The sequence below is a fragment of the Perca fluviatilis genome, chromosome 14 (genome assembly GCF_010015445.1).
Source record: "Perca fluviatilis chromosome 14, GENO_Pfluv_1.0, whole genome shotgun sequence".
Lineage (NCBI taxonomy): Eukaryota > Metazoa > Chordata > Actinopteri > Perciformes > Percidae > Perca > Perca fluviatilis.
This window is the reverse complement of record NC_053125.1, coordinates 36,610,835-36,636,878: the sequence shown is the minus strand read 5'-3', so window position 1 is coordinate 36,636,878 and position 26,044 is coordinate 36,610,835. Positions and strand designations below refer to the sequence as shown.

Sequence of the window (26,044 nt, the reverse complement as noted above, 5' to 3'; positions counted from 1 at the left end):
TTATTATTATTACTATAATTATTATTATTATAAAATGTCTGCGTCTGTGGGGGATAGTCTACAACATTGACGCTGCGAGATCGCGAGATTCGCAGTGGCCAGAATCCAGAGCGAGCAGCCACAGAGGAGAGCTGCTGGATTTCAGAGACAAAGAGAGGAATGGAGGACCAGACCTCCGACCAGAACCCGGAGCAGCGGAGCAACAAGGTCCCCAGAAGACAAGCAGCAGGCTCGGACTCTGATACCACCGATGTTCAGGTCAGTGTTCAGGACACAACAACGATACTAAACACACGCGGAAGAGGCTCGAGGCTCCGTGTATCGTCCGTTCATAAACACTTCAATATAAAACCGACCCGATGAAACCAGTTGAGAAACGTTAACAAAGTGTTTTTTTATCCAGAAAAAACGCAGTTTACCGCTCCAATATGGCGGCGACGTGCTGTGCTCAGATATAGTGCCTTCAAATGGGCTCGTGTTGATGAGAAGAGTCCGTATAAACGTCCCCTTCATGTCGTATTCACTACCTCGTAAATGAAAGTTTATTCAAAGCTCCGACGTTATCAATATTTACAGCGGGGTGAGGTTAGTTTAATGTTTGACATTCGTCCATTTTTGGGGATGTTACCTTCAATAGCTCCGTGCCGGTGATTCGATTTCTCCCACTTTTAAGGTATGCTGGAGAGCTTATTAGGACAGATGTTTTACAGTTTTGATCAAAAAATGACGATGCATTAGATCGCAAATAACTGAAGGTCTGTCCAACGCGCTTGTCGCTATAGGTGTAGTAAGGGACCGTCGTAAAAGTTTAGTATTTTTTTTGAAAAATATTCAAAAAACAATAAACCAAATTACTTTTTTTTTTTTTTTTTTTTCATTCTTATTGCTGTAGTACTTCCCAACTGAAGTGCCCTAGTTACTACAGGTGAACTTTTGGTGAAAAGTTTTTCTTTACGTGCTTGCATAAAACAATCACTGATATGGAATTCATGATAATTGTCAATAAAAAAAAAAGACAGTTTTCATCTTCTGTGGGGTGTAGTAATTTCCCAGTGGACCATGAAACACATACAGCAAAGACATTGGTGAAATGTTTTAGTTATTCCTATACAGTATGCCTGAAGTACTTAATGTAAGGTAGGGCTGAGTAATAGATCGCAGGGCTCCAGACCAACTTTTTTCACTAGGAGTACAGTGGCCCCCAACTGAAAATTTTAGGGGCGCAACCAGAAAATTTAGGAGCACCCACCGTAAATCAACATGCATACTTTGATAATATATACAGAAATTACAATGTGCTGTTTCAAATTCAGTGTCACATTTTGAAGATGCAACATAAGAAAGTAAACCGACAGCACCATCTTTGTCATGACCGTACAAATATAAAAAAAAATATACCATACATTCAGAATAAAAAAAGTGCTTAGTAACAAAGTGCTTAGTAACCTTTCGGTACGGTGGCCGACAGGGGCAAACGCCCTGCAACTTCAGAAAACAAAACATAAGCAAATTAAGAAAACATCTTTATTAATTTGACAACACATGCGCAGCATTCAGCAAACGCACCGCAAATACACACAACACAACCAAATACACAAACGAAAGAAAAAAAAAAAAAAAAAAAAAAAAAAAAAAAAAAAAAAAAAAAAAAAAAAAAAACGAGATCTCAGAACGGTGTGCAACGGTGAGATCATAGACTGTAAATATTAAGTCCATGTTTGAGATATGTTTTCTCTCGTTTGGTGGGTGTGTCTCGGCTCAGGTCCCCGGTGATACTCAATCAGCAGAGACGTGTCTGTAAACTCGTGGTAATAAAACATTTATAACTGCATCACCGTTTAATGTTGACGTTTGTTTAAGCCATATTACATGAGAGGGTTTAATTTCCAGGTCTGAAGGCGCATCACTGAAGTGTAGGCCTCCTCAAGTGTAATATTGTGATTATACTAGGGCTGTGGGGTCGAAAATCCAGCTGTTCCACTTAGCTGCTCCCTCTAGAGGCCTGGAGAACTTCCGTTGTGTAATCTGGATGCAACATTTTTCTTTTGTTGCATTTGTTTTTGGGGATTGTGTGCTTTTCTTATTGCATTGTTTTTTATTCGCAGCGAGTCCAGTGTTTCCTCTAGAATTTTTTTCGGCGGTGGTGGGGGGGGGGGTGAATTGGACGTCAGTGTACTGGCTTATCTGCTAATGCTAGCTGCCGACCGTTACCTTGAAACCGTCCAGCAAATAGACGGTACCGTAGGGTGATTTAGGGTGAGTGCGGATTTCATGTCGCTGTTTATCACTTTTATTATTGAGTGAAGTAGTACTCGCCCTGTTGTTTTATTTGGTTGCCACTTCGCGAGTGAGTTGCTCTGCTCACTCTCCCCCTAGTGAGCTCATCCTAGGGAAAGAGAGAGCGAATGATAGTTCGCTTGAGTTCAGTAGAGCAGACGGCTCTACGACTATATCACTCTTCATAAACAGCCGAAGGAACGGTGGTGCGTGGTGTACATAGCGGAATCCCTGTTGTCCGTCTTCCCTATTTCTGATACCGTGGCGTGCACCGCCACTATGCTATCAACATAGAGGATACACTGGCGTTTGTGTATTTGGTTTTGTTGTGTGTATTTGCATCGCGTTTGTGTATTTGGTTGTTTTGTGTGTATTTGTGGCGCGTTTGCTGAATGCTGCGCATGTGTTGTCAAATTTAATGAAGATGTGTTCTTAATGTGCTTGTGTTTCGTCTATTTGCCATGTGTTTTCTGAAGGTGCAGGGCGTTTGCCCCTGTCGGCCACCGTATTTCGGTCAGTTAAAAATAATACTTAAGAAATGTATGCACACATTAGGGGCACTGGCCAATAACATTCCACTAGAATAGGTAGACCTAAACAACTTGTGTATTTACTCACCCCCCCTTAAGGTGTCTACACACGAACCAGACGGCCGACCCTCGGCAGAAAAGCCAGTCGGACTGATCAGTCTCCCCGTGTTGGTCCAAAAAGTGCCACAGAACACACCAACAAGACGAGACGAGACATAATACATCTCTCTAAAAGCAGGCGGCACTACTCTGTATTGTTGCCCAGGAAATTAAAACCAGCAGCTGATTGGACGAACGCGTCACATGGGTTTGTTTTCTCCGGAAATTCAAAGCCAGACTGTCATGGCGGCTCGTTGAGAATACGATATCTCATATTGGACTAAAATAGTTCACTGAAACGTGTTTCTGAAAACATTTTAAGAGAGAAATAGGTCGTGCAGTTGCTGAATCTGTCTTCATTTCAGATCAACAAAGGTCAGTTTAAAAGATTTTCGTCAGATTTTGAGAGACTCTAGTCACGCTCATTCCGCTCCCCATTTCCGGGTGAGTCCCGACTGCCCTGCCGCCGACTGAACATGTCAGGTCGGCCAAAATGAACGCCGACAGCCCCCCAGACTGACGACGGCACGGGACACACCGAACAGATTCGAGTCACTGACCTTGCCAGACTGTCCAACGGCCGATAATCGGCTAAGTGTGCCCCGGCTATTAGAGCAGATCCTCCTGTGTTCCAAAAACTACATTTTTCCAAGGGCCAGAATTTTTCTAAGCAGACACTCCGGGGGCTGGACTTCCAATTAAAGAAAATAAAATGTATTTATACCTAAAACGCCTATTCTTTGTTCGATAGTTTCACTTTCTAACTGTATTATTGTGCGCAAACTCCTAAAAAAAAAACATGGAAACTCCCTAATGATAACAGTTTTTTTAAATGATCTCACACTAGGAGGCAGTTCACTGAGGAGTGATGGTTAAAGTCTGTGATTATTAGTGATAGACTGATTTTTATCGTCCGGCTGATATATCGGGCCGATAGTTGCATTTTTACGTGATATGAGACTAGATATCGTCTTAGATTTCGGATATCGTAATATCGTGATATGACAAGTGTTGTCTTTTCCTGGTTTTAAAGGCTGCATTACAGTAAAGTGATGTACTTTTCTGAACTTACCAGACTGTTATCTGTTATTGCCTTTACCCACTTAGTCATTATATCCACATTACTGATGATTATTTATCTAAAATCTAAGTGTGAAGATATTTTGTTAAAGCGGCAATTGTCAACCCTAGAATATCGCCGCAATATCGATATCGAGGTATTTTGTCAAGAATATCGTGATATCTGATTTTCTCCTTGTCGCTCAGCCCTAATGTAAGGTACCCTGCTACAAACTTGAAACTTTAACTATATACATTTTTTTCAGAACTATGTGTTTTGCTCAAATTGCAACGTGATATGACTTCGCGTAAACGTACGCACCCACTTTCTTAAGCCAAGTGGCGTGTAATCTGTACGCATTTTGACCTATCCGCGTGTATGTCTGCGCCGTATACAGCGGACGTAAACATACACGCCACTTGGCGTGTTATCTCAAGAAGAAAACCTACGGTTGGGTTTAGGAAACGTGATACACAGGACACAGATTTTCGTTCTTTCATACTACTCGCTACGCCAAACGGCAATGATAAACACGCTAAAAAGCGAGTATGCGTCTTGATAACTCGCCATAAATGGAGCAGAAATCCTCCTTTTGACTCTGAAAATAATTTCCCTCACAATTTTAGCTAAGCTTGCATTCTGGTGTAAAATTAAGTACTTGTAAAGTCTAAGAGTTACCTGATGCAAGAAGGATCCCTTCTGCCATCTGTCGATAAGATGCTCTATTTCCGTACGATCTGCGTCGATTTCAAATTCTGCTGGAATTTCAGGAAACTTCATAATAGTTTGTTTTGCTGATTTTTCTTATAACAAGTACAGGCTTGTAAAATAAAGTCGTCATGATAAGTGAATTCTGGAGAAACCGGTTTCTGTGTAATCGCGAGCATAACTGTACAGCGACATTTGAATTTATATAATCTGTTTGGCCTCACCTGCGTCACAAAGACTTACTTTTCTAGTTTTCTTCCTTTTGCTCTCCTCTTCCTCTGCGTTCAAATTGAATGTGTCCTCTACTCTGTTTGGGTTATTATATAAACTTAGCACAAAAAGTAAGGAAATTTGTGCTTGGTAGATTATTTCTCTGTGGTAACAATGCTTTTTTGGCAATAAATCTTATACCATTGGAAAGCCGGTTTTCAAATGGTGCCCCATTTGTAAGGAACATCGATTTGTGGGATGAGCATTTGCGCCCATGAAAACTTGCCAAATCTTCTCTCACGAATTGGCGTTTCATACATACAGCACTTGTAAAGTGTTTTTGCGTACCATGTAAAGCGCTATATAAATAATATGTATTATTATAATATTATTAGGGCCCGAGTGCCGACAGCAGCGAAGGCCCTATTGAAACTGAAGGAATTCTTTTTTTTATTATTCCTTCGTCCGGTAAATGAATTGGCTTTTTGAGGGGCTTAACATATTCAAAAACTCACCAAAATTGGTGGTCGCATCAATTCTGGTGAAAATTTACGTATTTTAAGGGTTTCGGGAATAGGCACACAAAATGGCTCGCTAGAGCCCCCTACAAAGTTACAAAAATGTAGCCCCTGCAGTACGTTTAACATAGACTCACGAAACTTGGTACACATATGTAGCATGTCAAGACGTACAAAGAACATCATTGGAGCCATACCCTAAACCCAACAGAAAGTCCGCCATTTTCAATTGAAAGTTTGAAATTAGTGTGATTTTCCACATCGTATTTTAACAAACTCCTCCTAGAGATTTCATCCGATCAACTTCAAATTTGGTCTGTGCCATCTTAAGACGTTAACAATGAAAAGTTGTTAAAAGAAAAACTTTTCGTCATAGGGCGTGGCCGTGGCGGGGCGGCCATCGAAACAGGAAGTGTGTGTAACTTGAGTGTACGTTGTCCAATTGGCTCAGTCATAGCGCCCCCTAGTGGCAACAGGAAGTATGCCCAAAACTATACGTGCTATACTTTAACGAACTCCTCCTAGATATTTCATCTGATGGACTTCAAATTTGGTCTGTACCATCTCAACACCTGAAAGATGTTATTAAAATAAAAACTTTTCATCAAACGGTGTTGGCGTGGCATGGCGCCCATTTTGAGTGTTCAGTGTTTAGCGAGAAAGTGGTTGTAACTACATTGACATATCTGCTTGAAATTTTCCACCATCAACAGTCCAGGCCTGAGGAGATCTACAGGCTAATATTGATTTTTGGTCATAGCGCCCCCCGCTGGCAACAGGAAATCAGCCTCATATGACAAACGTCATCCGATTTACATGAAACTCATGTGTGGTCTACGTTGGTGATGGTTTGACCCACCCCCAGTGCATTAGCCACGCTCCCTTTAATAACTAATGACCCGTTTCTTGTACACTATTGTGTGAGGTATCATTGAACTCAACAGAGAGTTCTGTTTTCATTGGTCATGGTTTGGCCCGCCCCTATGCTTAAGCCACGCCCCCTTTTCATAACTAATGACCAGTTGTATGTAGGATCTTGTGTGAGGTATCATTGAACTCAGCATAGAGTTTGTCGTTGGTCATGGTTTGGCCCGCCCCCTATGTTTAAGCCACGCCCCCTTTCAAAACTGGTAACCCATTTAAGGTAGTCTTGTGTGAGGTATCATAGAACTCAACATAGAGTTCCCTTTTCCTTGGTGACTATTTGCCCCGCCCCATATTCTTAAGCCACGCCCCCTTTAATAACTAATGACCCGTTTCTTGTACACTATTGTGTGAGGTATCATTGAACTCAACAGAGAGTTCCGTTTTCATTGGTCATGGTTTGGCCCGCCCCTATGCTTAAGCCACGCCCCCTTCAAAGCTAATGAACTACATGATGTAGAGTCTTGTGTGAGCTATTGTTGAACTCAGTAGGGAGTTCCCTTTTCATTGGTGATGATTTGCGGTGTCTGAGTGCCGCGCAAATGCACGGTCACAAGGAGCGGCGTCCGCCAGTAAGCCCGACGCGCGCAGAGGCGCGAGGGCCCGTCCAACGCTGCTTGCAGCTTTAATTATAATTAGTACTCACTCTGCATTGCTTGCCGTTCTCTTTTGCTGCCTGAGTCAAAATGCCATCCGTTGACCAGGCAGACCGAATACACCACATGTTGGCAATTTGGTGCACAGGTTCAACCTGCAGGGTTACCTGTAGTAATGCAATGTCTTTGCTGTATGTGTTTCATAGTCCACTGGGAAATTACTACACCCCACAGAAGATGAAAACTGTCATGTTTTTTTTTTTTTTTTATTGACTATGGCATGAATTCCATATCAGTGATTGTTTTATGCAAGCAAGTAAAGAAAAACCTTTCACCAAAAGTTACTAGGGCACTTCAGTTGGGAAGTACTACAGCAATCCGAATGAAAACAAATCATTTGGTTTATGTTTTGTGAATATTTTTCAAAAAATACTAAATAACTTTTACGACGGTCCCTTACTACACCTATAGTGACAAGCGCGTTGCACCGACATTCAGTTCTTTGCGATCTGATGCATCGTCATTTTTGGTGATTTTGAGATCATCAAAACTGTAAAACATCATTACAAGGAGGGTGGGGCTGGAGGCCGCTGATCTTTGTGCGCTGTAAAAACAACATTGTTGATTGGGGAAAAAATTTAATTAGGTTGTTATCTACCTTGGCGGGTCTCAATCTACCTGGGCGGTGCGCCCAAGTAAAACCTATGTATGGGAATAACTGTACAATATTCTCTATGTGACCGTCAGAGCAGACTGGGCTTTTCGGGAGTGGGCTCTTAAAGGGACAGGTGCTAAAACAAAGAGTGGTATCTCACTTTCTGTCTCTGTGTTTGTCTGTTGCTAAGGTTCATCAGAGCGTTCACACTGGAGAGAATCTACACAGCTGTGATCAGTGTGGGACAGCTTTCAAAACACTGGGTAACCTAAACAAACACCAGCGCATTCACACTGGAGAGAAGCCGTACAGCTGCGATCTGTGCGGGACAGCTTTCAGAGCTCAGAGTCACCTACAAACCCATCAACGCATTCACACTGGAGAGAAGCCGTACAGCTGTGAAGAATGTGGTCAAACCTTTTCTAAGATTGGCAGCCTTAAACAGCACCAAAGCGTTCACACTGGTGAGAAGCCATACAGCTGTGATATATGTGAGAAAACGTTTTCTCAGCGTGGCAACCTAGAACGCCACCGACGTGTTCACACTGGACAGAAGCCGTACTGGTGTGAGCAATGTGGGAAAACATTTTCTGTGAATGCTCACCTTACGGCTCACCAGCGCATTCACACTGGAGAGAAGCCGTACTGGTGTGAACAATGTGGAAAATCTTTTTATAAGAGTAGTAACCTTAAATCTCACCAGCTCATTCACACTGGAGAGAAACCGTACAGCTGTGAACAATGTGGGAAAACGTTTTCTCAGAGAGGTAACCTTAAATCTCACCAGTGCAGTCACGCTGCCTCGTTGTGAACAAGTTTCAGAGCCAAGCTGTTTCCTCCTGCCTCCTCCTCATGCCCTGATAGCTGTGCTGTTATATTCTGATCTTCTCTACACATTGAAGGCTGACCAGCAGTAACTTTGCAGTTAGCCTGCTCCAGAGCAGGCTAACAGCCAGGCTAAGATTAATCCTTGAGTGTTATTTGTTAAATCAGCTGCTGCTCTGATCCAAAATAAACGTGTTTAACAGTTATTCCGTTGTCTTCTGAATGTGTTCTGCTTTATTTTTATTAACATGCATTACTTGTCAATATTGCTGTCACAAGTTTGATTTAAATCGTAGGATTGCGGTTCTTTACATAGTAAGAAATTGTTGCACTGGCACCAGAGATAAAGTGGGACAATGCGGAGGAAAGGGGCTTTTCCTGTTTCCATGTGTCATAATGCCACAAAGCTTCTTAATCTTTTTTTTGTGGTGCTGTCAAGCATCTTGGAGCTTGGGAGTGAGAAAAAAAACATGAATAATAATAGGCTACATTGTTTTACAGATATGCTTACAGTGTGTATTGAAGTCACTTCCTTCTTTTTATAGTTTTTGTCCAGTCATGTTCGTTCTGTATGATCATTAATTGTAGAAAGGTATTTAGAATTAGACATAGCTTATAGAGATTTGTGCATATGGTTGTAAAACATATTCTCGCATTATGAATAAGGGTTTGAAATTAAACCTAGCCCTTAGGGTAAATTTCCCGAGGAACAAGAATTCCCTCTGTTCACCTTTGAGGCATAGTAGGCTAAATCATAATATTTTTTATTTATATAGTGCTTTACAGGCTACTCAAAGACACTTTACAGTAAAACCAGCACATTTAGCACATAAAAACCGATACAGCAATACAACCAACACATAAAACAAGCATATTAAAAGCAATTAAAACAAGAGTATACAACTTTGTAAAAATGTGGAGTGACTAGTAGGCCCTAAGTAGATCTTTTTAAGTCCTTACGCATTCAGTCGGTCCGCTATTGTCTGTCAGGCTTTTTCTCTCTGTCTGATAACAACAGCTTTATTTCCCTTTTTGCATATTATATTTCACCTCCTTGTAATTTTACATTAGAAGCTGCTGCTCAGCGGGTGAAACGTATGCTGCACGCGTTTTCTCCATTTCTGCATCAGTAAATCTGTGATCGATACCGTGGTCTATTTAATAAAGCTGTGAACGTGCACTTATCCCAGCTATGTACACCTGGCTTGACATAGATTCACCTTCTCATCCTGGCTCGGCAAACGTGCAAGCGATTAAGCCGCGATGAGCGGATCACACAAGTCAAGCTGCGCTTTTTCAGTTATCCTGGATTTCTTCATTCTACTTTTGTGCAACAGGCCCCAGTTTTAGGCCTGAAACTGTTTATCCTTTACCTAAATGACATTTGCAAAGTATCGAATGTACTATAATTTACTGTTTTTGCAGATGACACAAGTATTTTTTGTCGTGGGGATAACTTGCAGCAGATGCTAGAAGTGGTCACAAATGAAATGAATAAATTAAAACTTTGGTTTGATTCAAATAAGTTAACTTTAAACCTGAACAAAACTAAATTCATGATATTTGGAAATCATACTATAAATCAGTGGTTTTCAACCTTTTTTGAGCCACAGCACAGTTTTTACATTAAAAAAAATCCTGCGGCACACCACCAACCAAAAATGACACATTGTAGCCTAATAATCAGAATCTGCATTTTTCCTTTTTTTAAATGTATCCATCGCTTTTGCAGGCTGACATCGATGATCTCGGCCCTACTGCTTACATCCTGTCACTGCGGGATATGCGTGAAAGGTGGCAGCAGGGCTCCAGACTAACTTTTTTCATTAGGAGCACAGTGGCCCCCAACTGAAAATTTTAGGAGCACAACCAAAAGGTGCTGTAGAAATAAAGTTGCCTTGCCTTACAACCTCAGCCTATCAGTCAGTCACCACGGCACAGAAACCACTGCTGTGCCTGCTCGGCTCCGAGGAAGTGTAACGTCAACAGCACCACGACCGCTTTCGGCTCGCCATAAATATCATATCACAGCAAACGCTGTCTGCTTGAAGTTATGAAAATCTGTAACCACACTTGAAACCACTTTATCGGCATTTCCGTGACTCACTGTGACTTCCACAAAACTGCAGAGCCGACGTAGTTTGCATCGTCTGCAGCTCTGCGTGTGTGCCAGTGTGTGTGTCAGAGCTCTGCTCTCTGTCTCTGTGTTTCAGAGAGGACAGATACGCTTGCGCTTACGCGCTCTCAGGTACCGAAATGTCAACGTTTAACGTGTAAAAAAGGGGGCAAATTTACATGTGCTACTGGATGTAAAATTCAGTCGCACACTCTCAAATTTTGGTCGCAAAATTACTGCCCTGCTGGCAGTAATTCTATTGTCTTAAATCAACAAGGTCATTATTGCGCTATACTGCCACCTACTGACACAGAATAGTATTTCATTTCTCTGCCAGTCATCATATTGAGGCACAGATGCGCAACAATGGAAAATTATTTGCAGTAATTAAAAAAAAAAATTTGTTGGACCAATTAAGTAAAATCGGATAATTTCCCACGGCACACAGGACGATCTCTCACGGCACACTAGTGTGCCGCGGCACAGTGATTGAAAATCACTGCTATAAATAATGTTGAATAATAGTTAAAATAGTAATTGATAACAACTATAATGGTATAATGGAAAGAGTAAGTACATTTCCGGGTGTTGTACTTGACAGTGCTGGAAGCCACACATTAAAAATCTATGGATGAAGATGGCAAGGAGCAAAACTAGATACATATTGAACCAAAATACACTACATACTCTGTACTGCACACTTGTTTTTACCATAGATGTTACATTGTGTAGAAGTTTGGGGAAATACCTACAAAACCACCTTACAAAATATTTGCACATTGCAAAAAAGAGCAATCAGGATAATAAATCATACCGGGTATTATGAGCACACTAATCATCTGTTTTTGAATTCACATTTGCTGAAAATTATGGACATTGTTACATTCGAAACTGCACAATTTATGTTTAAAGTTAAAGAAAATTTACCATGAATTTGCTGTACATATATTACGTTCTCTGTTCAGTAACCAAATAAACTTTCATTCATTCATTCATTCATGTAACATAAGCACAATGTTTAAAGCAACATTGTGTAAGAATTTCTCCCATCTAGCGGTGAAATTGTATATGACAACCAACTGAATATTATTTTCTAGCCCTTCCTCCTACGGTGGCCGAACCTGAAATTAGCTCTCTCTCGTCACGGTGCCACTAGGAGTAAGAGTGCGAAATGCGGAGGTATGTATCTCTTTGGCTAATGTATTTTAAAGATGGAGGCGCTACTTGGCTGCCGTCATTCGAGCGAGTCGCTCGTACGTATTCTGAATGTCAGATTCTACGCTTACGAGAATACTTTGATTAGTTGGTGGAAGTAATTACACGTGAATGAGCACATATTTCTGAAAGAACAAAGGGGTTTTTGCTAAGAATCAACTCAAAAAATTCTGTTAGAAATTCACTTAGATATTATCTAAGAGGACAATGTATGTTAAAACAACCTCTTGTGTGAACTGCTGTTAAATGGACTGAACAATGACATCAAACAGAGCCATAATATCATTCAGTTCAAAAATAGATTAAAGAAATCATTACTTGACCGATACAGAAAAGAATAGACCGAAATATAGGAAAAGAATTGTAATGTAAAGGTGTTGTTGTAAGTTACTGTAAGACCTTAAAGGTGCAAAACAATGTTGCTAGACGATTGTGTCACATAGCCAGACATTACTCTACAGCACAGCGGAGTAGCTAACGGTAGATGCTGGCTATATTGACAGTCATAAAAGCCCGTGCTCACGCGGAGCTCTGTACCCAACTGACAGACACACTTTTTCGGCTTAGAATTACCGTAGAAACTGCAAAAAATCCCACAACCTGGCCGTCCTCTCCACACGCCAGACAAACACACTTCCTCGGCTTAGAATTACCATAGGAACCGCTAAAAATACCACTACTTTGCCATCCTTTTACACACTTTATTGGCTTAGAATTACGGCAACAATCACTAAACACACTGCAAACGAACTTAACCTTTTTTTATTATTATTTTTTTGGTCTTTGGTAAATTCTGATTGTTTGTGGTTTTATTTGTTTTTCTTTCTACATTGTTGATTGTTCGAGATAAACAAAAAATGAGATTTATTCAGTATCTTTTCTTTTGTTATCCATATTATTCATGTAGATTTGTCATTTAATCATCCTGTTTATGATGTATGTGTATGTTGTGTGTGATGTCTTTAAGCTACAGGGACCCCTTGGGGATCTCTCTCTCTCTCTCTCTCTCTCTCTCTCTCTCTCTCTCTCTCTCTCTCTCTCTCTCTCTCTCTCTCTCTTATCTATCTATCTATCTCCTATTGTAGCAACGGTAACTAAGGGACGTGGTTTAGTACGGGGTTGCTACGAAATCGCGAGATTTTGCAGCGGCCAGAATCCAGAGCGAGCAGCCACAGAGGAGAGCTGCTGGATTTCAGAGACAAAGAGAGGAATGGAGGACCAGACCTCCGACCAGAACCCGGAGCAGCGGAGCAACAAGGTCCCCAGAAGACAAGCAGCAGGCTCGGACTCTGATACCACCGATGTTCAGGTCAGTGTTCAGGACACAACAACGATACTAAACACGCGGAAGAGGTCGAGGCTCTAACTAAATGCGTAGTGTCTTGTTCTCTTTGTTCTCGAGAGAGCAAACAATGCTACATTTCCCTCCAAAACTAAACTAAACAAGCTATCAGGGATAATAGGCGAACTGTGAAGAGTGTCATTAACTGCAGCCTTGAGCTCATAAACACTTCAATATAAAAACGACCCGATGAAACCAGTTGAGAAACGTTAACAAAGTGTTTTTATCCAGAAAAACCGCAGTTTACCGCTCCAATATGGCGGCGACGTGCTGTGCTCAGATATATTGCCTTCAAATGGGCTCGAGTTGAGGAGAATGCTAGTTAAATGCTGATAAACGATGTAGCCTAAAGTGTGACTGTATATCACTGTAGAGGATTCCAGCAGGACATTTACAAAACATCAAAGCCACAAATTACTTTAGTAACTTTACTGAGAATTGACAGCTTTGATGTCAGTTTGCAGTTCCACAATCTTGGTTATTAAAGAGTGAGGATAATTAAGGGGCCATAAATGAAATACTATTTGATGATCACACTGCTTTGTTTGAACAATACTTTGAAATTTTTTCATGAAGATATTTAAAACTAAAAGAACAGTCTTAAAGCCAATCCTTAGGTACTAATAGCACAATAAGAGCATGGACTAAGTTTGGCTAAATAAGAAACATGTCACAATCTTAAATCTGGCACTTTCTGTGAGTTCATTCCATCACCTTTCATGAAAACATAGTAACATACCTGTGTGTTTACTTGATAAGGTTAATGGCATACTACTTAATGAAGACAGACAACCCTTTAAATGCACAAACCATGAGTCGTACAGTTTATACTGTAAGGGCACATAGCACTACATAAGTTACTGTACTCATCACAAACTTCCAGTACATATTTTGTGTATTAATAAATCCAATAAATTGCGACTGGAAGTACTGTATTATTTCTGTACAGAAGCAAAAAAGAGATACAAATAATAAATAATGACAGTTTACTTACTTACATTTGTCAACCCTTGCCTGGCCATCTGCTCTCTTATATCTTTCATGATTCAAACAGTGCTTGGCTGGAAGTTTTCATTTTTTGATTTTCTTTTACTGCTGGTAGTGCATACGCTGCTCATGATCTGACCATAGTCCTGAAGCAACAATGCTGTTATGAACGCACAAAGGATATATGTTACATGCAGAGCCAATGCTGCTGGTTCTGCCGGCGCAAATATATTTATAGGTTTATATGTTATATTTTATGTATATTTTATAGGTTAAAATCGACAGGTTTTTGTCTATATTGTTGTGTACAAACCTTTTAGACTGAGCTTTGTTGGTTGAGCATGTTGTAGACAGTCCACATTTTCTCCGTAAAATAATGCTGCATTCAGGTGCGATCGGGAACGACACTACAGTTAAGTTACTCCTCTTTCCAAGACGAATCACCTTAGATATGATTGCTATTTCAGTGTTAACAAAAAAAGAGAGGGGAGGGAGGGAGAGCCTATTTGAGGCAGAGGCAATATTACAGTAAATTGGCAAAAATAATCCATTGTTTACATTTTTTAATCTGCATTGGTTAAGCATCATTCAATTTGAATGCGACTGAACTAAAATATGACTGGGATGGTAGTTTATGTATTTATTAAAAAATTAGTCTGGAGCCCTGCAGAGAGTGTGTCCTAGCTTGCCAGCCCTTGGCAACAAGTAAAGTCTGTCAGCTCAGCTGTACAATGAGCTTATCTTAAAAAAAGACTGACCAAATTCTCAACGACCCCACTCACCCTCTCCATCATACATTTATGAGAAGCAATAGGTCAACTGGCAGAATTTTACAACAGGGAATCAGAACAGCACGGTACAATCAATTATTTGTGCCCACAGCGATTAGATTGTGTGATGATCAAGCACTTTAATTCCACACTGGTACCCTAATTCCAATTTTATTGTTTCTTTAAAAAATGTTGCTATCTGATAATATTAGTCATTTTCATGATTTGTCAATCCCAGATGTTGGATTGTCAGTGTCATTTCTGCAGTATTGGCATCTTTTGTCTTGTCACTGTCAATTTCTGTTATTGTCATTTCTGTAGTATTGTTATTCTTTTCCTTATGTATGTTTACTGGTTTGTCTGTGGTTTTTAGAGAATTTGTTGTGACAAGGATGCGTAATGAATGACCACATGAATTTCCCCCCTGTGGGATGTGTGGAGTAGTTTTGGAGACACAAATGACACATATTAAATGTTTTTGGCAATTAATATTCCCCCCAATTATGAATATGCTTTTTTTTTTTAAGTAAGTGCTGTAGTACAACCAACTCTGTGTGGATTAGTTTCGGAGACACGAGTCTTCGTTTATATGACGAATATTAAATGTTTTTGGCAACTAATATTACCCAAAATTATGAATGTGCTTATTTCTTTTTAAAGTAAGTGCTGTAGTACAACCAGCAGGGGGCTTTCTATTAGGGGTGCACGATATTGAAAAAAATGTGATATTGCGATTATCGATAATGAATATTTCGATATCGATATTAATTTCGATATTTTTAAACATATGTAAAATTACCAAAGTTATGGGAAAATGCATCAAAAATAGATTTCATATTTCCCAGTGTTAAAACAATACATTTAAAATGTTGCCTGAACTGAAAGAAATATATATATATATATAATATATATATATATATATATATATATATATATATATATATATATATATTTAAAATGTAATGATTTATTAAAAATTTAATAACAATAACTTATAACAATATGTTATTTCACCAGTAAATTCCTGTTAACGACAAAAAAAAAACACTGGCTGGGAAAAGGGTATTTTACAATTACTTTGAATGCAGCACGAGGCTGGCGAGGCCAAACTTTATATATATGTCAATGGGCCAAACACTGTAAGGGAAAGCGTATTTTACAATTACTTTGAATGCAGCACGAGGCTCAGTCTGTGCTGTTTTTCAGACAACGGCAGCTATAGTCTGGTGTTACAGTTATCTCAAGTGAAATACAGACACACTCTTCACCGTTTAGCTGTCAGCATTTTAAACTCATTTTTACTCTGTTAAAATGCTCGATTAACCGCTAGCCAACGGTAGGCTAACGTTACCTGCTGTCAGGTGTAGCGCTAACGCTAATGCCAAGTGTTTGTTAACTAGCCTCCCGTGCGGCGATGTTTCAGTTGAGTTCCCTCTAACGTCCGTTTTCGGATCATCAGAGAGAAGCGCAGTATTTAGTGGCACCTAAATAAGGCACTCCACGCAGCTGATGTTTGTTTATACTTCTCCGCTGGTGTGTGCGTCGAGCCAGCCGGTGTGCGTGTGGTAGAGCGAGGAAGTAGTGAGAGAGTGACGGCGTTTTTCTTCGGAGTGAGTAGCGACTCTAACGTTATAGTGAGAGAACCAAAGTGTCTCCCTTGTTCTTTCTGAACATGGTGGGAAATCTGGAGCAGGAGAAGTTAACCCTCTCCTTGATTTCATGTTTATGGAGAAGGAGAACCAGGAAATGAGTCGGGGAATTGCAACGCTAGCAAGGGATGTGTATTTTTCGAGAGGTGCATCAAAGAGTGTAGACATAACAAGGCTAAACTTACTAGAAAGTTGTGCTGCAGCTTGCAGTGGAACGGTCTATTGAGTGCAGCTCCGCCATCTTGGACTGAATGCAACACAATGTTCTATTGAGTTTCTCCTCTTGTTGCTTATATACTCTTTGGTTACATGTTGGGCGGGATGCAACGTAAACAAAATATCGCGTAATTATCGCAAGACTTCCTGTATAATATCGCGCAACGTGATATCGCGATAACGATATTGAGTCGATATATTGTGCACCCCTACTTTCTATGTGTGGAGTAGTTTTGGAGACATGACTCTCTGTAAATTAAACATTTTTCTAACACTACAGAACTGCTGAAAAAGGTCGAAAGTCCATGATGTCATTTTGTATCGCATACTTTTTGTATTTTAAGAATTATATTTTGGGCATTTTATAGGGGTGGAGCGGTACTCAGAAATCACGGTTCGGTTCATACCTCGGTTCAGACATCATGGTTCGGTACAATGGAGGGAAAAGCAAAACAAAAATACAGAAGGCAATTTTTTATATTGTGCATGTCTCAGGTTGTACCACCTAGGGTCATACAGTCTCTCCCCTGACCTAGCTGCAACAGCATGAAGGGTATAAACTAAGATGTAAACAGTAGAGGTGTAGCCTTGTTGGTGGAACTTGGACTTGAGGTTTGAATGAGTGAAAACCACTGCAGCAATAAATGCTGTTTGCTAATGGCAGCGTGTAGTTATTTCATTGCTTTCTTAGCATTTGCATCAGGGGGTACGTAAACGGCCGTGATAGCAGTACATGTGAATTCTCTGGGTAGGTAAAAAAGGCAAGCATTTAACAGACAGATATTCCAGGTTCTCAGAACAGTGGCTCCCGGTCGTGACAGTGTTCGTACACCAGGCGTTGTTGACATAAATGCACAAACCACCGCCTCTGGTCTTAGTTGTTCTGTCAGCTCTGAACATAGTCCGCCTCTCTTTGATTGCAACGTCCGGAACACGGCCGTTCAACCAGGTTTCGGTGAAAATCATGATAGTGCAGTCCATAATCCGTCTGTGAAGGGTAATCCAGGGTTGTATTTCATCCAGTTTATTCGCCAGTGACTAGATATTGGCTAGGAATAAGCTTGGTAGTGGTAGCCTATGTGGGGTTAGCCTCAGCTTAGCTCGTAGTCCACTGAAATCCTGAAAGTAGGATGATATCAAAGTTAATTTTTCGGACTACCTATGCAAGTCCCTTTGTTTAGCCCATGTAGTAACTTCATGAAAAGATTTATCAGCCATCATTTGCTTAGTGCTATCCTAGCAGTTAAAAGGAACTAATTATTGGGCTAAACCCAGTAGTTTTAAACCTCCCCTTTTCCTTATCTGTCCCTTTATAACAACCTACATAGGTGCTAAGAGAGATTTACTCAATGTCTCAAACATGTAATCTTTTATTTTACTATGATCTGACTTTTTAGGAGCAAAACAGGACAATCCTTTGAGCCCTGATTTTTGCACACACCTCGGAGAGGGATAAGCAACATTATGCCTGCAAAAAGTTTCAGCAGCCTCAGCTGATGAAGGGCAAGATACGCGAGACCTGCAGCAGTCTTGCTGACCCTTCAACCACCGACGTGGCTAAGGAGTGTCCTTGAATGAGGAGGCGTTCAGGGATAATGACACCGTGGTGCTGGAACTCACCGGTCCTCCATCCTTCGCCAAATTAATTTTTAGAGGTCCAAGCCCAAGTATGAGGGGCCATTAGGGGGCGCTGTAATCAACGTAGACCAGTTTTGGCCCTTATACACAGTCAACGTTAATGGAATATTTGCAATGGGAATGTACAACAGACCTTGCAGCTCACACTTCTCAATAGTTACTGATGTTTGCCTCATACCGTTACGTTTTGGTTTTTGCTTTCGCGTGCTCCCCTGGTTTTCTACAATAAACAAACTTCTTAAAGCTACAGTACATTGTGTAAGAATTTCTCCCATCTAGCGGTGAAATTGTATATGACAACCAACTGGATTTAACTTTCTAGCCCTCGCCATTCCGAGCGCATTCTCCTACGGTGGCCGAACCCGAAATTAGCGACGACTTTGTCCATGAGTGTCCCTTCCAGTGTAATAATAGTTTTACTTTTGTTTTCGCGTGCGCCCCTGGTTTTCTAAAATAAACAAACTTCTTAACCCAAATGACAAAGTTTCTACAGCCTTCACAGTGGACAAATGCAACTCTTTTCTCTAGGGATGCACCGATTGGGAAATTCTGGGCCGATACCGATGTTTAACATAACAACTTGGCCGATGCCGATGTTTTTTCTTTTTGTTATTTATTCCTTCTTTTGTGCCACGGAAACATACAAGTCTTTCGGCTCTTGATCACACTATCATAGAATGAGCACAAATTCAATCAGAACAATTTATGAAACAAAAACAACCTTTAATGTCACTTTCTGGTTGACATTAGTTATAACCTTATTTTTCTGAAAAATAACATTCAAAAAGCTTTGACTGCTAACTAATCAATGAAAAGATTGTTTCAGTACATTGCCCAACAAAATTATTTGAGTGGTTTCAGCCTGATAAACAAAAACTTACTCAATGAGATTATTTTCATGGCCAATAAAAAATAGTTTTCTGATAAATAAAAAAAACAAAACAAGTGTAAATGCAAAAACAAGTGAAATAAATCTGAACTCCAAATATCTGTGGTGAAACTGATTGCAGCGATGTGGCAAGGCAGTGGCTCATGAACGTGCGCGGCCACAATGTTGTGGATTTAGCGGAGACAGACCTCGGCAAAGTGACGCCGGACGGTAAAGTGAGGACGGTACGTTCCTCACTTCAGAACGGAACAGAAGTAGGATAGTGTAGTGACTTTACCCTGCTGTTGAACTCCCTTCCTCCTCATCAAGGACTCCAACATGTTTACGTTTTAGGTGCTGACTCATCACCGTGGTGCGCCCGTGCCATGCCGTGTCGCTTTTGCTTGTCTTGCAATTAACACGTTTTTGATTTAGTTAGTGTTGAGAGAAAATCCCGCACACTGGCCATTACGCAAGCAATAATTTATTTAGAAAAATACAACGTTTCGGTCCCAGACCTTCATCAGGTAAAATTTGATTTGATTTATTTAGTGTGAAATGCTCCCACACCTTGGATGACTGAGGTCGTACTGATTTCTCTGCCTCCGCCGAGTGTTTCAGAACAACGTTACAGGTCTCTCCGGTCTCTCCCCGTATTTCCTCTACCCACGCTCTGCTCTTTTTTTCTTTTCTTTCGCTCCGCGCTGCTCCTCCCTGCGCTCAACTCAATTTTTTTTTTATCTCCGCGACTTGGTGGCGTAATAATTGCGCGACACAACGAATGGATAATTAAATTCGTTGCCAACTTTTTTAGTAATCAAATTTTATTGATTTATTTTTTTATATTTTTATGAGTTGTGTTCTTACACTATCCCAAATGTTTCCACCAAATGTCAAACCCAGAGAAATCTGTTATTTTATTTTCAGACACGGCACGTTTCCTTTAGTCGCCCGTTAGTGGCGTCATATAACCTTTTACTCTAACTTCCGTCAGAACACTGGCACCAAGATGATACGTTCAGGAGTAATTGTAAATCATACGTCAGAGAAAAAAAATACTTGTAACTGTAATACTGCTTTTTCTTTTTTGCCATACAGCATCATTTTGTTAATTATTACATCCCACTTTTTATCACAGTAATACAACAGAGACCTTATCTATTATGTGCTAACGTTGATGCTAATGCTTTGTGGGTAACATTATGAGGTTACAACATCGTTCAACACGCTAATAAAGTTATTTTTAGTATGACTGTTTCGACCACAGCTAACAGGACTGAGCTAACCCCCCGAATAACTTCACTAGTAACGTTAACGTTAGCTGTATAGATAGACAATTAATCTAATGCTAATTTAGCCAGCTAGCCAGCTCTGTCTGCCTCACTCCCCCGGCGCAGAGAGACTCAGTCGGGATGACAGCTGACAACAGCCCCGGGACATATAGCTAGCTAGTTACCGTTGCCCCTGCAACCCAACCCCGGATAAAGGGGCGATGATGGATGGATGGATGGATGGGAGGGTCAGGTCTATTTTGACTAAAGATCCCAAAACTCCTCCGGTAGCCCCTTAAATAAACAGTCCCTAAAGATCAAAAGTAATTTTCTGATATTAATGCTATAAAATTGAATAATCACCCCAAATGCAATGGAAGTAATCATTAATTTTACCTGTGAAGAACGTATTCATATAACATACATCCAACTTATTTTTTGGGCATTTGGTTGAACAAAACCAATATTTCTGATCTAAAATAACTTTAAAAACGGGTCAAATTTGACCCGAGGATAACACAAGGGTTTAAAAAAAAAAAAACACTTATCTGTCTGACATTTCCCTCTGAATACAGCTAGTTTCCCCCAGAGTGGTAGAGGAACATGGAAACTAGAAATTGCAATTTCTGAAAAATTGCTGTGTGAATGCTGGATGCTGAAAGGCTGACACTACACTGCATTGCTGGCTTGAATCTGAAAGGATAGATAGATAGATAGATAGATAGATAGATAGATAGATAGATAGATAGATAGATAGATAGATAGATAGATAGATAGATAATTCACACACGTCAGACTTGGAAAAAATTGCAAAGTTCTTCAGTGATAGTGTTCGAGCATCTCAAGCAGGCTCCAACGTGACCCCAAATGCTCTCCATTTTGTCTTTTGTTTCCCATTTATTTTGTGTTGCTGTTTTCTAGTTTCGTCACTTGATGCGACTGTTGCCATGTTGTATTTTGCCCTGGATTTCAATAAAAGTTTAGAAAAACTACCATCCCATGATGCATTGCGTGGTCTGTTGCCATAAAACAGTAGCTGCTTCATTTGAGTTGTGAGTATTGATACTGTACTCAGAAGACTGTTGTATGAAATGACACGGTGCATGCTGAAGACTTAAATAGGTCTGACAGATGTGAAGTCTTCTTTCTATATCTATCTATGTAAATTATGCTCTTTCTGTCAGGGTTGCTGCTCTCATTTCAAACTGTTTCCATCATCAATTTTTGTTGAGCTGTTGTATTTGGCCTTCTCAGCATGAACACTGTTTTAAGACTGAGTCATGATGTGATTCAATATCATTTAATGTCTTACACCAGCATAAAAAATATTATTTACACAATTGCAGATTTGAGAGCAAATTATTTATTTGTAAATAAAATGTTTATTGTTCCAACAGCATGTCAGTTTATCTGGTAAATCACAGAATAACAGGAGATGTTGGTATTTCTTCATTTAATTATGATGATTAGATTTGTTGGGGGTCTCTGGTGGTCCTGTTATGAGGCTCGTTCGAGATGAGCCAGGTCTGTTTGTAGTGATTTCTAACAGAGTGAAAATTGTAATTTCCCCACTGGGGATAAATAAAATGCATACTATTTAAATAAATTTATAAAAATTAGTAACATGTCTGCAACCAGAACAGCCTTTCCTCCATCTTGACATAAAATAAATGTATGTGTATCAAAAAGTTTGAATGGTATTTGAAAGTTTAATAATACTCAGAATGTATGAAATGTTTATATTTTAAAGTTGTAATGGAATTTCTAACTGAAAGTATGACTGAAGACCCATTTTTCAGTTTTGAACATTTTCTCAACTCATTTGAATGGGGAAATTTCCTGGAAAATGTAGAGCAAGTTATGAAAGTGCATTTAAAGGTCCCATGACATGGTGCTCTTTGTCTGCTTTTATATAGACCTTAGTGGTCCCCTAATACTGTATCTGAAGTCTCTTTTATATAGGCCTTAGTGGTCCCCTAATACTGTATCTGAAGTCGCTTTCCTGAAATTCAGCCTTGGTGCAGAATTCCAGCCACTAGAGCCAGTCCCACAATGAGCTTTCCTTAGGATGTGCCATTTCTGTGTCTGTAGCTTTAAATGCTATTGAGGAGGAGAGAGGTGGGGGGCAAGGTGGACATGTGGCCTTGACCAACTGCCACTTTGCTCGTTTGAAAGCCATGATGTCTCTCTCTCCTGGGTCGGCCAAATTCTCTGGGTGGGCAAAGCAGAGAAAGGGGAGGTAATCTTGCTCCTTATGACCTCATAAGGAGCAGATTCCAGATCGGCCCATCTGAGCTTTCATTTTCACAAAGGCAGAGCAGGATACCCAGGGCTCGATTTACACCTATCACCATTTCTAGCCACTGGGGGACCATAGGCAGGCTGGGGGAACTCATATTAATGTTACAAAAAAACTCATGAAGTGAAATTTTTATGCCATGGGACCTCTATGTGCCATATTACATTGTTTTAAAAAAAAAAAAAAAAAAAAATCTGACTGACTGCAACTATCAATTATTTTAGTTAGTAAGTAAGGCAAATAATTTTGCATTGAGGTTATTTTAGTAATCTAATTATTCGAGTTACTTGAGGAATCGTTTCAGCCCTAATGAAGATTGAAAATTGTGTTAGTGAGAGCATGTCTGGGCTTCAAAGGTTGTTCACTAACTCTCTCTCTCTGTTTGTCTGTTGCTATAGAAACGGAGAGGAAGAGAGGAACTCAAATGTCACCACTGTCAGCACTGTGACAAATCCTTCACAACATCAAGATATTTAAAGATTCATCAGAGAGTTCACACTGGAGAGAATCTGCACAGCTGTGATCAATGTGGGGCAGCTTTCACACAACACGCTCACCTTAAATCTCACAAACGCATTCATACTGGAGAGAAGCCATACAGCTGTGATCAATGTGGGGCAGCTTTCACACAACAGTGTCACCTTAAATCTCACAAACGCATTCACACTGGAGAGAAGCCGTACAGCTGTGATCAATGTGGGGCAGCTTTCACTCGACGGAGTCACCTAAAAATACATCAATTCATTCACACTGGAGAGAAGCCGTACAGCTGTGATCAATGTAGGGCAGCGTTCACACAACAGGTTCACCTAAAAAGACATCAACACATTCACACTGGAGAGAAGCCGTACAGCTGTGATCAATGTAGGGCAGCTTTCACACGACAAAGTGACTTCAAAAGACATCAACACCTTCACACTGGACAGAATCTACACAGCTGTGATCAATGTGGGGCAGCTTTCATACAACAAGGTCACCTTAAAAGACATAAACGCATTCACACTGGAGAGAAGCCGTACAGCTGTGATCAATGTGGGGCAGCTTTCCGACAACAGATTACCCTAAAAATACATCAACGCATTCACACTGGAGAGAAGCCGTATAACTGTGAACAATGTGGGAAATCTTTTTCTAATAGTAGTCACCTTAAATCTCACCAGCGCATTCACACTGGAGAGAAGCCGTATTGCTGTGATCAATGTGGGAAAACATTTTCTCAGAGTCGTACCCTTAAATCTCACCAGCGCATTCACACTGCCTCGTTGTGAACATGTTTCAGAGCCAAGCTGTTTCCTCCTGCCTCCTCCTCATACCCTGATAGCTCTGTTGTTATATTCTGAGCTTCTCTCCACATTTAAGGCTGACCAGCAGTAACTTTATGTTCTGAACAGCCTGTATGTTATCGTGGCTGTGACTCCATATTACGCTCCCTCCCTTTGAAGAGATAGTCCTGTTAGAAGTCTGTCAGAGGCTGTTTCTCCTGATTCAGTTTGTTTTAATGATTACTTACTGATAATGATTTTTTACAGATGTGGTCCCAGTCTTGTTTTTGTCTGCCTCATACGTAGTCTGTAGTTATGAATGGTCCCTGCTACTAAACGTGTGAGGAACCTAATTGTTTTTGAAAGTATAATTATTATTTTCCTGGGCATTAGCGTTTTTGAGGGGCTTGGGATGCTCAAACTCATGGCATGTCGCAGATTTTCCATATATCGTGCAACCAGTCTTGTATAAAGTACTTGAAAGCAATACTTGAGAAAAAGTATTTTACCTGAAAAAAACTTTGGTAGAAGTTAAAGTCACTGTTTAGAATATTAATTGCAAACTTTCAAAGTGTCTTGTTTGGTGCATATTTTTCCATGTAACTCTGTCTCGGAACATAATCAAAGCCCTGGAACCATATAGGAGACTTTCTCGTCTCGAGCACCTAATTAATAGGCTACTGTCCTTCGCCATGGTCTGCATGCCATGCTGACGCACTGGCCGACAACAGTGCTGCAGAGGGGGGAAGGGGGGGCACGATGTAGCACAGTTTACCTCACCATCAAGTTAGTGCAGGACATACACCCAGAGCTATGGGAGAAGCTGGAGAGGCATAGTTTTATCTACACCGAATAAGGCTAATAAAGTAATGATTAAAAAAACAAATGCTTGATCAAGGGCCCGGTACGATCATAGCGGCGTAAAACATCGGCCCGGTCCCATGGGTCGGATCCGGTTCGGGCTCAGGCAGAGAATCTAAACTCTACCTCCCACCGGACAAAAATATTCAGCTCTGTAAGTTTTCGGGTTCATGTCCAAAATGTTGGCAGGTGTTCCACCTGCAGACTTTGTCTGTGAGCTGTTGCTGAGCGTTGTTTTATTCAGACTGTCAGTGTTTTGGAGCCACGGAGAGATTTTTTTTAATACATTATTCCAGAACTGTTGTATTTCATTAGCTCGGTTTAATCCAGTTACATTGACCTATCCTGATCTTATGTAATCTGGCTTTTATTGGCGGTATAAAGGTATAAGCACCACTGCAGTATAGCTATATATCAGATTTAGGGCTGTTGTGGTTGCACTTGTTTTTGGTTGCACTTCTGTGTCCAGATGTTGCACATTGAACTGTCACCTACTTATCCATCTGTGTGCTTTATAATAACCCACATGGCCTGATTCTGACTATAGGCTAGCAGGGCTTCTAGTGTGTAAATCTACTGAAATGGCCACCATCTTGATGCAGTATGATGTGTAAGATGAGAAAGTAGAGGTTAAAAAACAACAGGTCTTGTATGTCATGATTGTAAAAAAAAACAAAAAAAAACAGTGGCTATCTGTACATCTTTGCCAAGCGCAAACCAGTATAGAAGGCGTCAATAAATTGTTGGGGAGGGTCATGCCTCTTTTCCCAATGCTTTTGGAGGGTCATAGAAAAATGTATTGCTAGAGAAGGGAGGGGGGAAGGGATGGTTCTCAGCAGGAAACCAATGGAGTGCCTACTCCAGGTAGGGAATGAGTCCTTATCCCAAGTGAAGGAGTTGAATATACCTTGGGGTCTTGTTCGCAAGTGAGGGGACAATGGAGCGGGAGATTGGTCCGAGAATCGGCGCAGCGGGGGGTCATGAAGGCTGGGTCATGACCGAAAGAACGAGATCCAGGGTACAAGCGGCTGAAATGGATTTCCTCAGGAGGGTGGCGGGCGTCTCCCTCAGAGATAGGGTGAGAAGCTCAGTCATCCGTGAGGAGCTCAGAGTAGAGCCGCTGCTCCTTTACACCGGATAAGCGGACG

The 26,044-nt window shown here is 40.6% G+C and overlaps 2 protein-coding genes across 4 annotated transcripts in view; both read left to right on the top strand.

The window, feature by feature from the left end:
• The first annotated feature begins 64 nt into the window (after window positions 1-64).
• On the top strand, window positions 65-25,639 carry LOC120572815 (zinc finger protein 239-like). 2 transcript variants are annotated; one of them, XM_039822274.1, is made up of 3 exons: window positions 65-258; window positions 7,768-8,376; window positions 23,190-25,639. In XM_039822274.1, exons 1-3 carry the CDS (start codon window positions 160-162, stop codon window positions 24,039-24,041), a joined length of 1,560 nt encoding a protein of 519 aa, XP_039678208.1. In that variant the 5' UTR covers window positions 65-159; the 3' UTR covers window positions 24,042-25,639. The 2 variants fall into 2 exon arrangements, with proteins under 2 accessions (XP_039678208.1, XP_039678207.1); XM_039822273.1 differs by lacking the exons at window positions 65-258; window positions 7,768-8,376 and adding an exon at window positions 12,888-13,042 and having other exon boundaries at window positions 23,172-25,639.
• The window catches only part of LOC120572817 (zinc finger protein 239-like), a 38,424-nt gene continuing 25,315 nt past the window's right edge, over window positions 12,936-26,044 (top strand). The window contains exon 1 of one of the 2 annotated variants that reach the window (XM_039822278.1): window positions 12,936-13,042. The gene's annotated coding sequence lies outside the window, so the exon portion shown is untranslated. Of the gene's footprint in view, window positions 13,043-23,192; window positions 23,302-26,044 lie in introns of those variants that run through there. The other variant, XM_039822279.1, reaches the window with a different exon arrangement.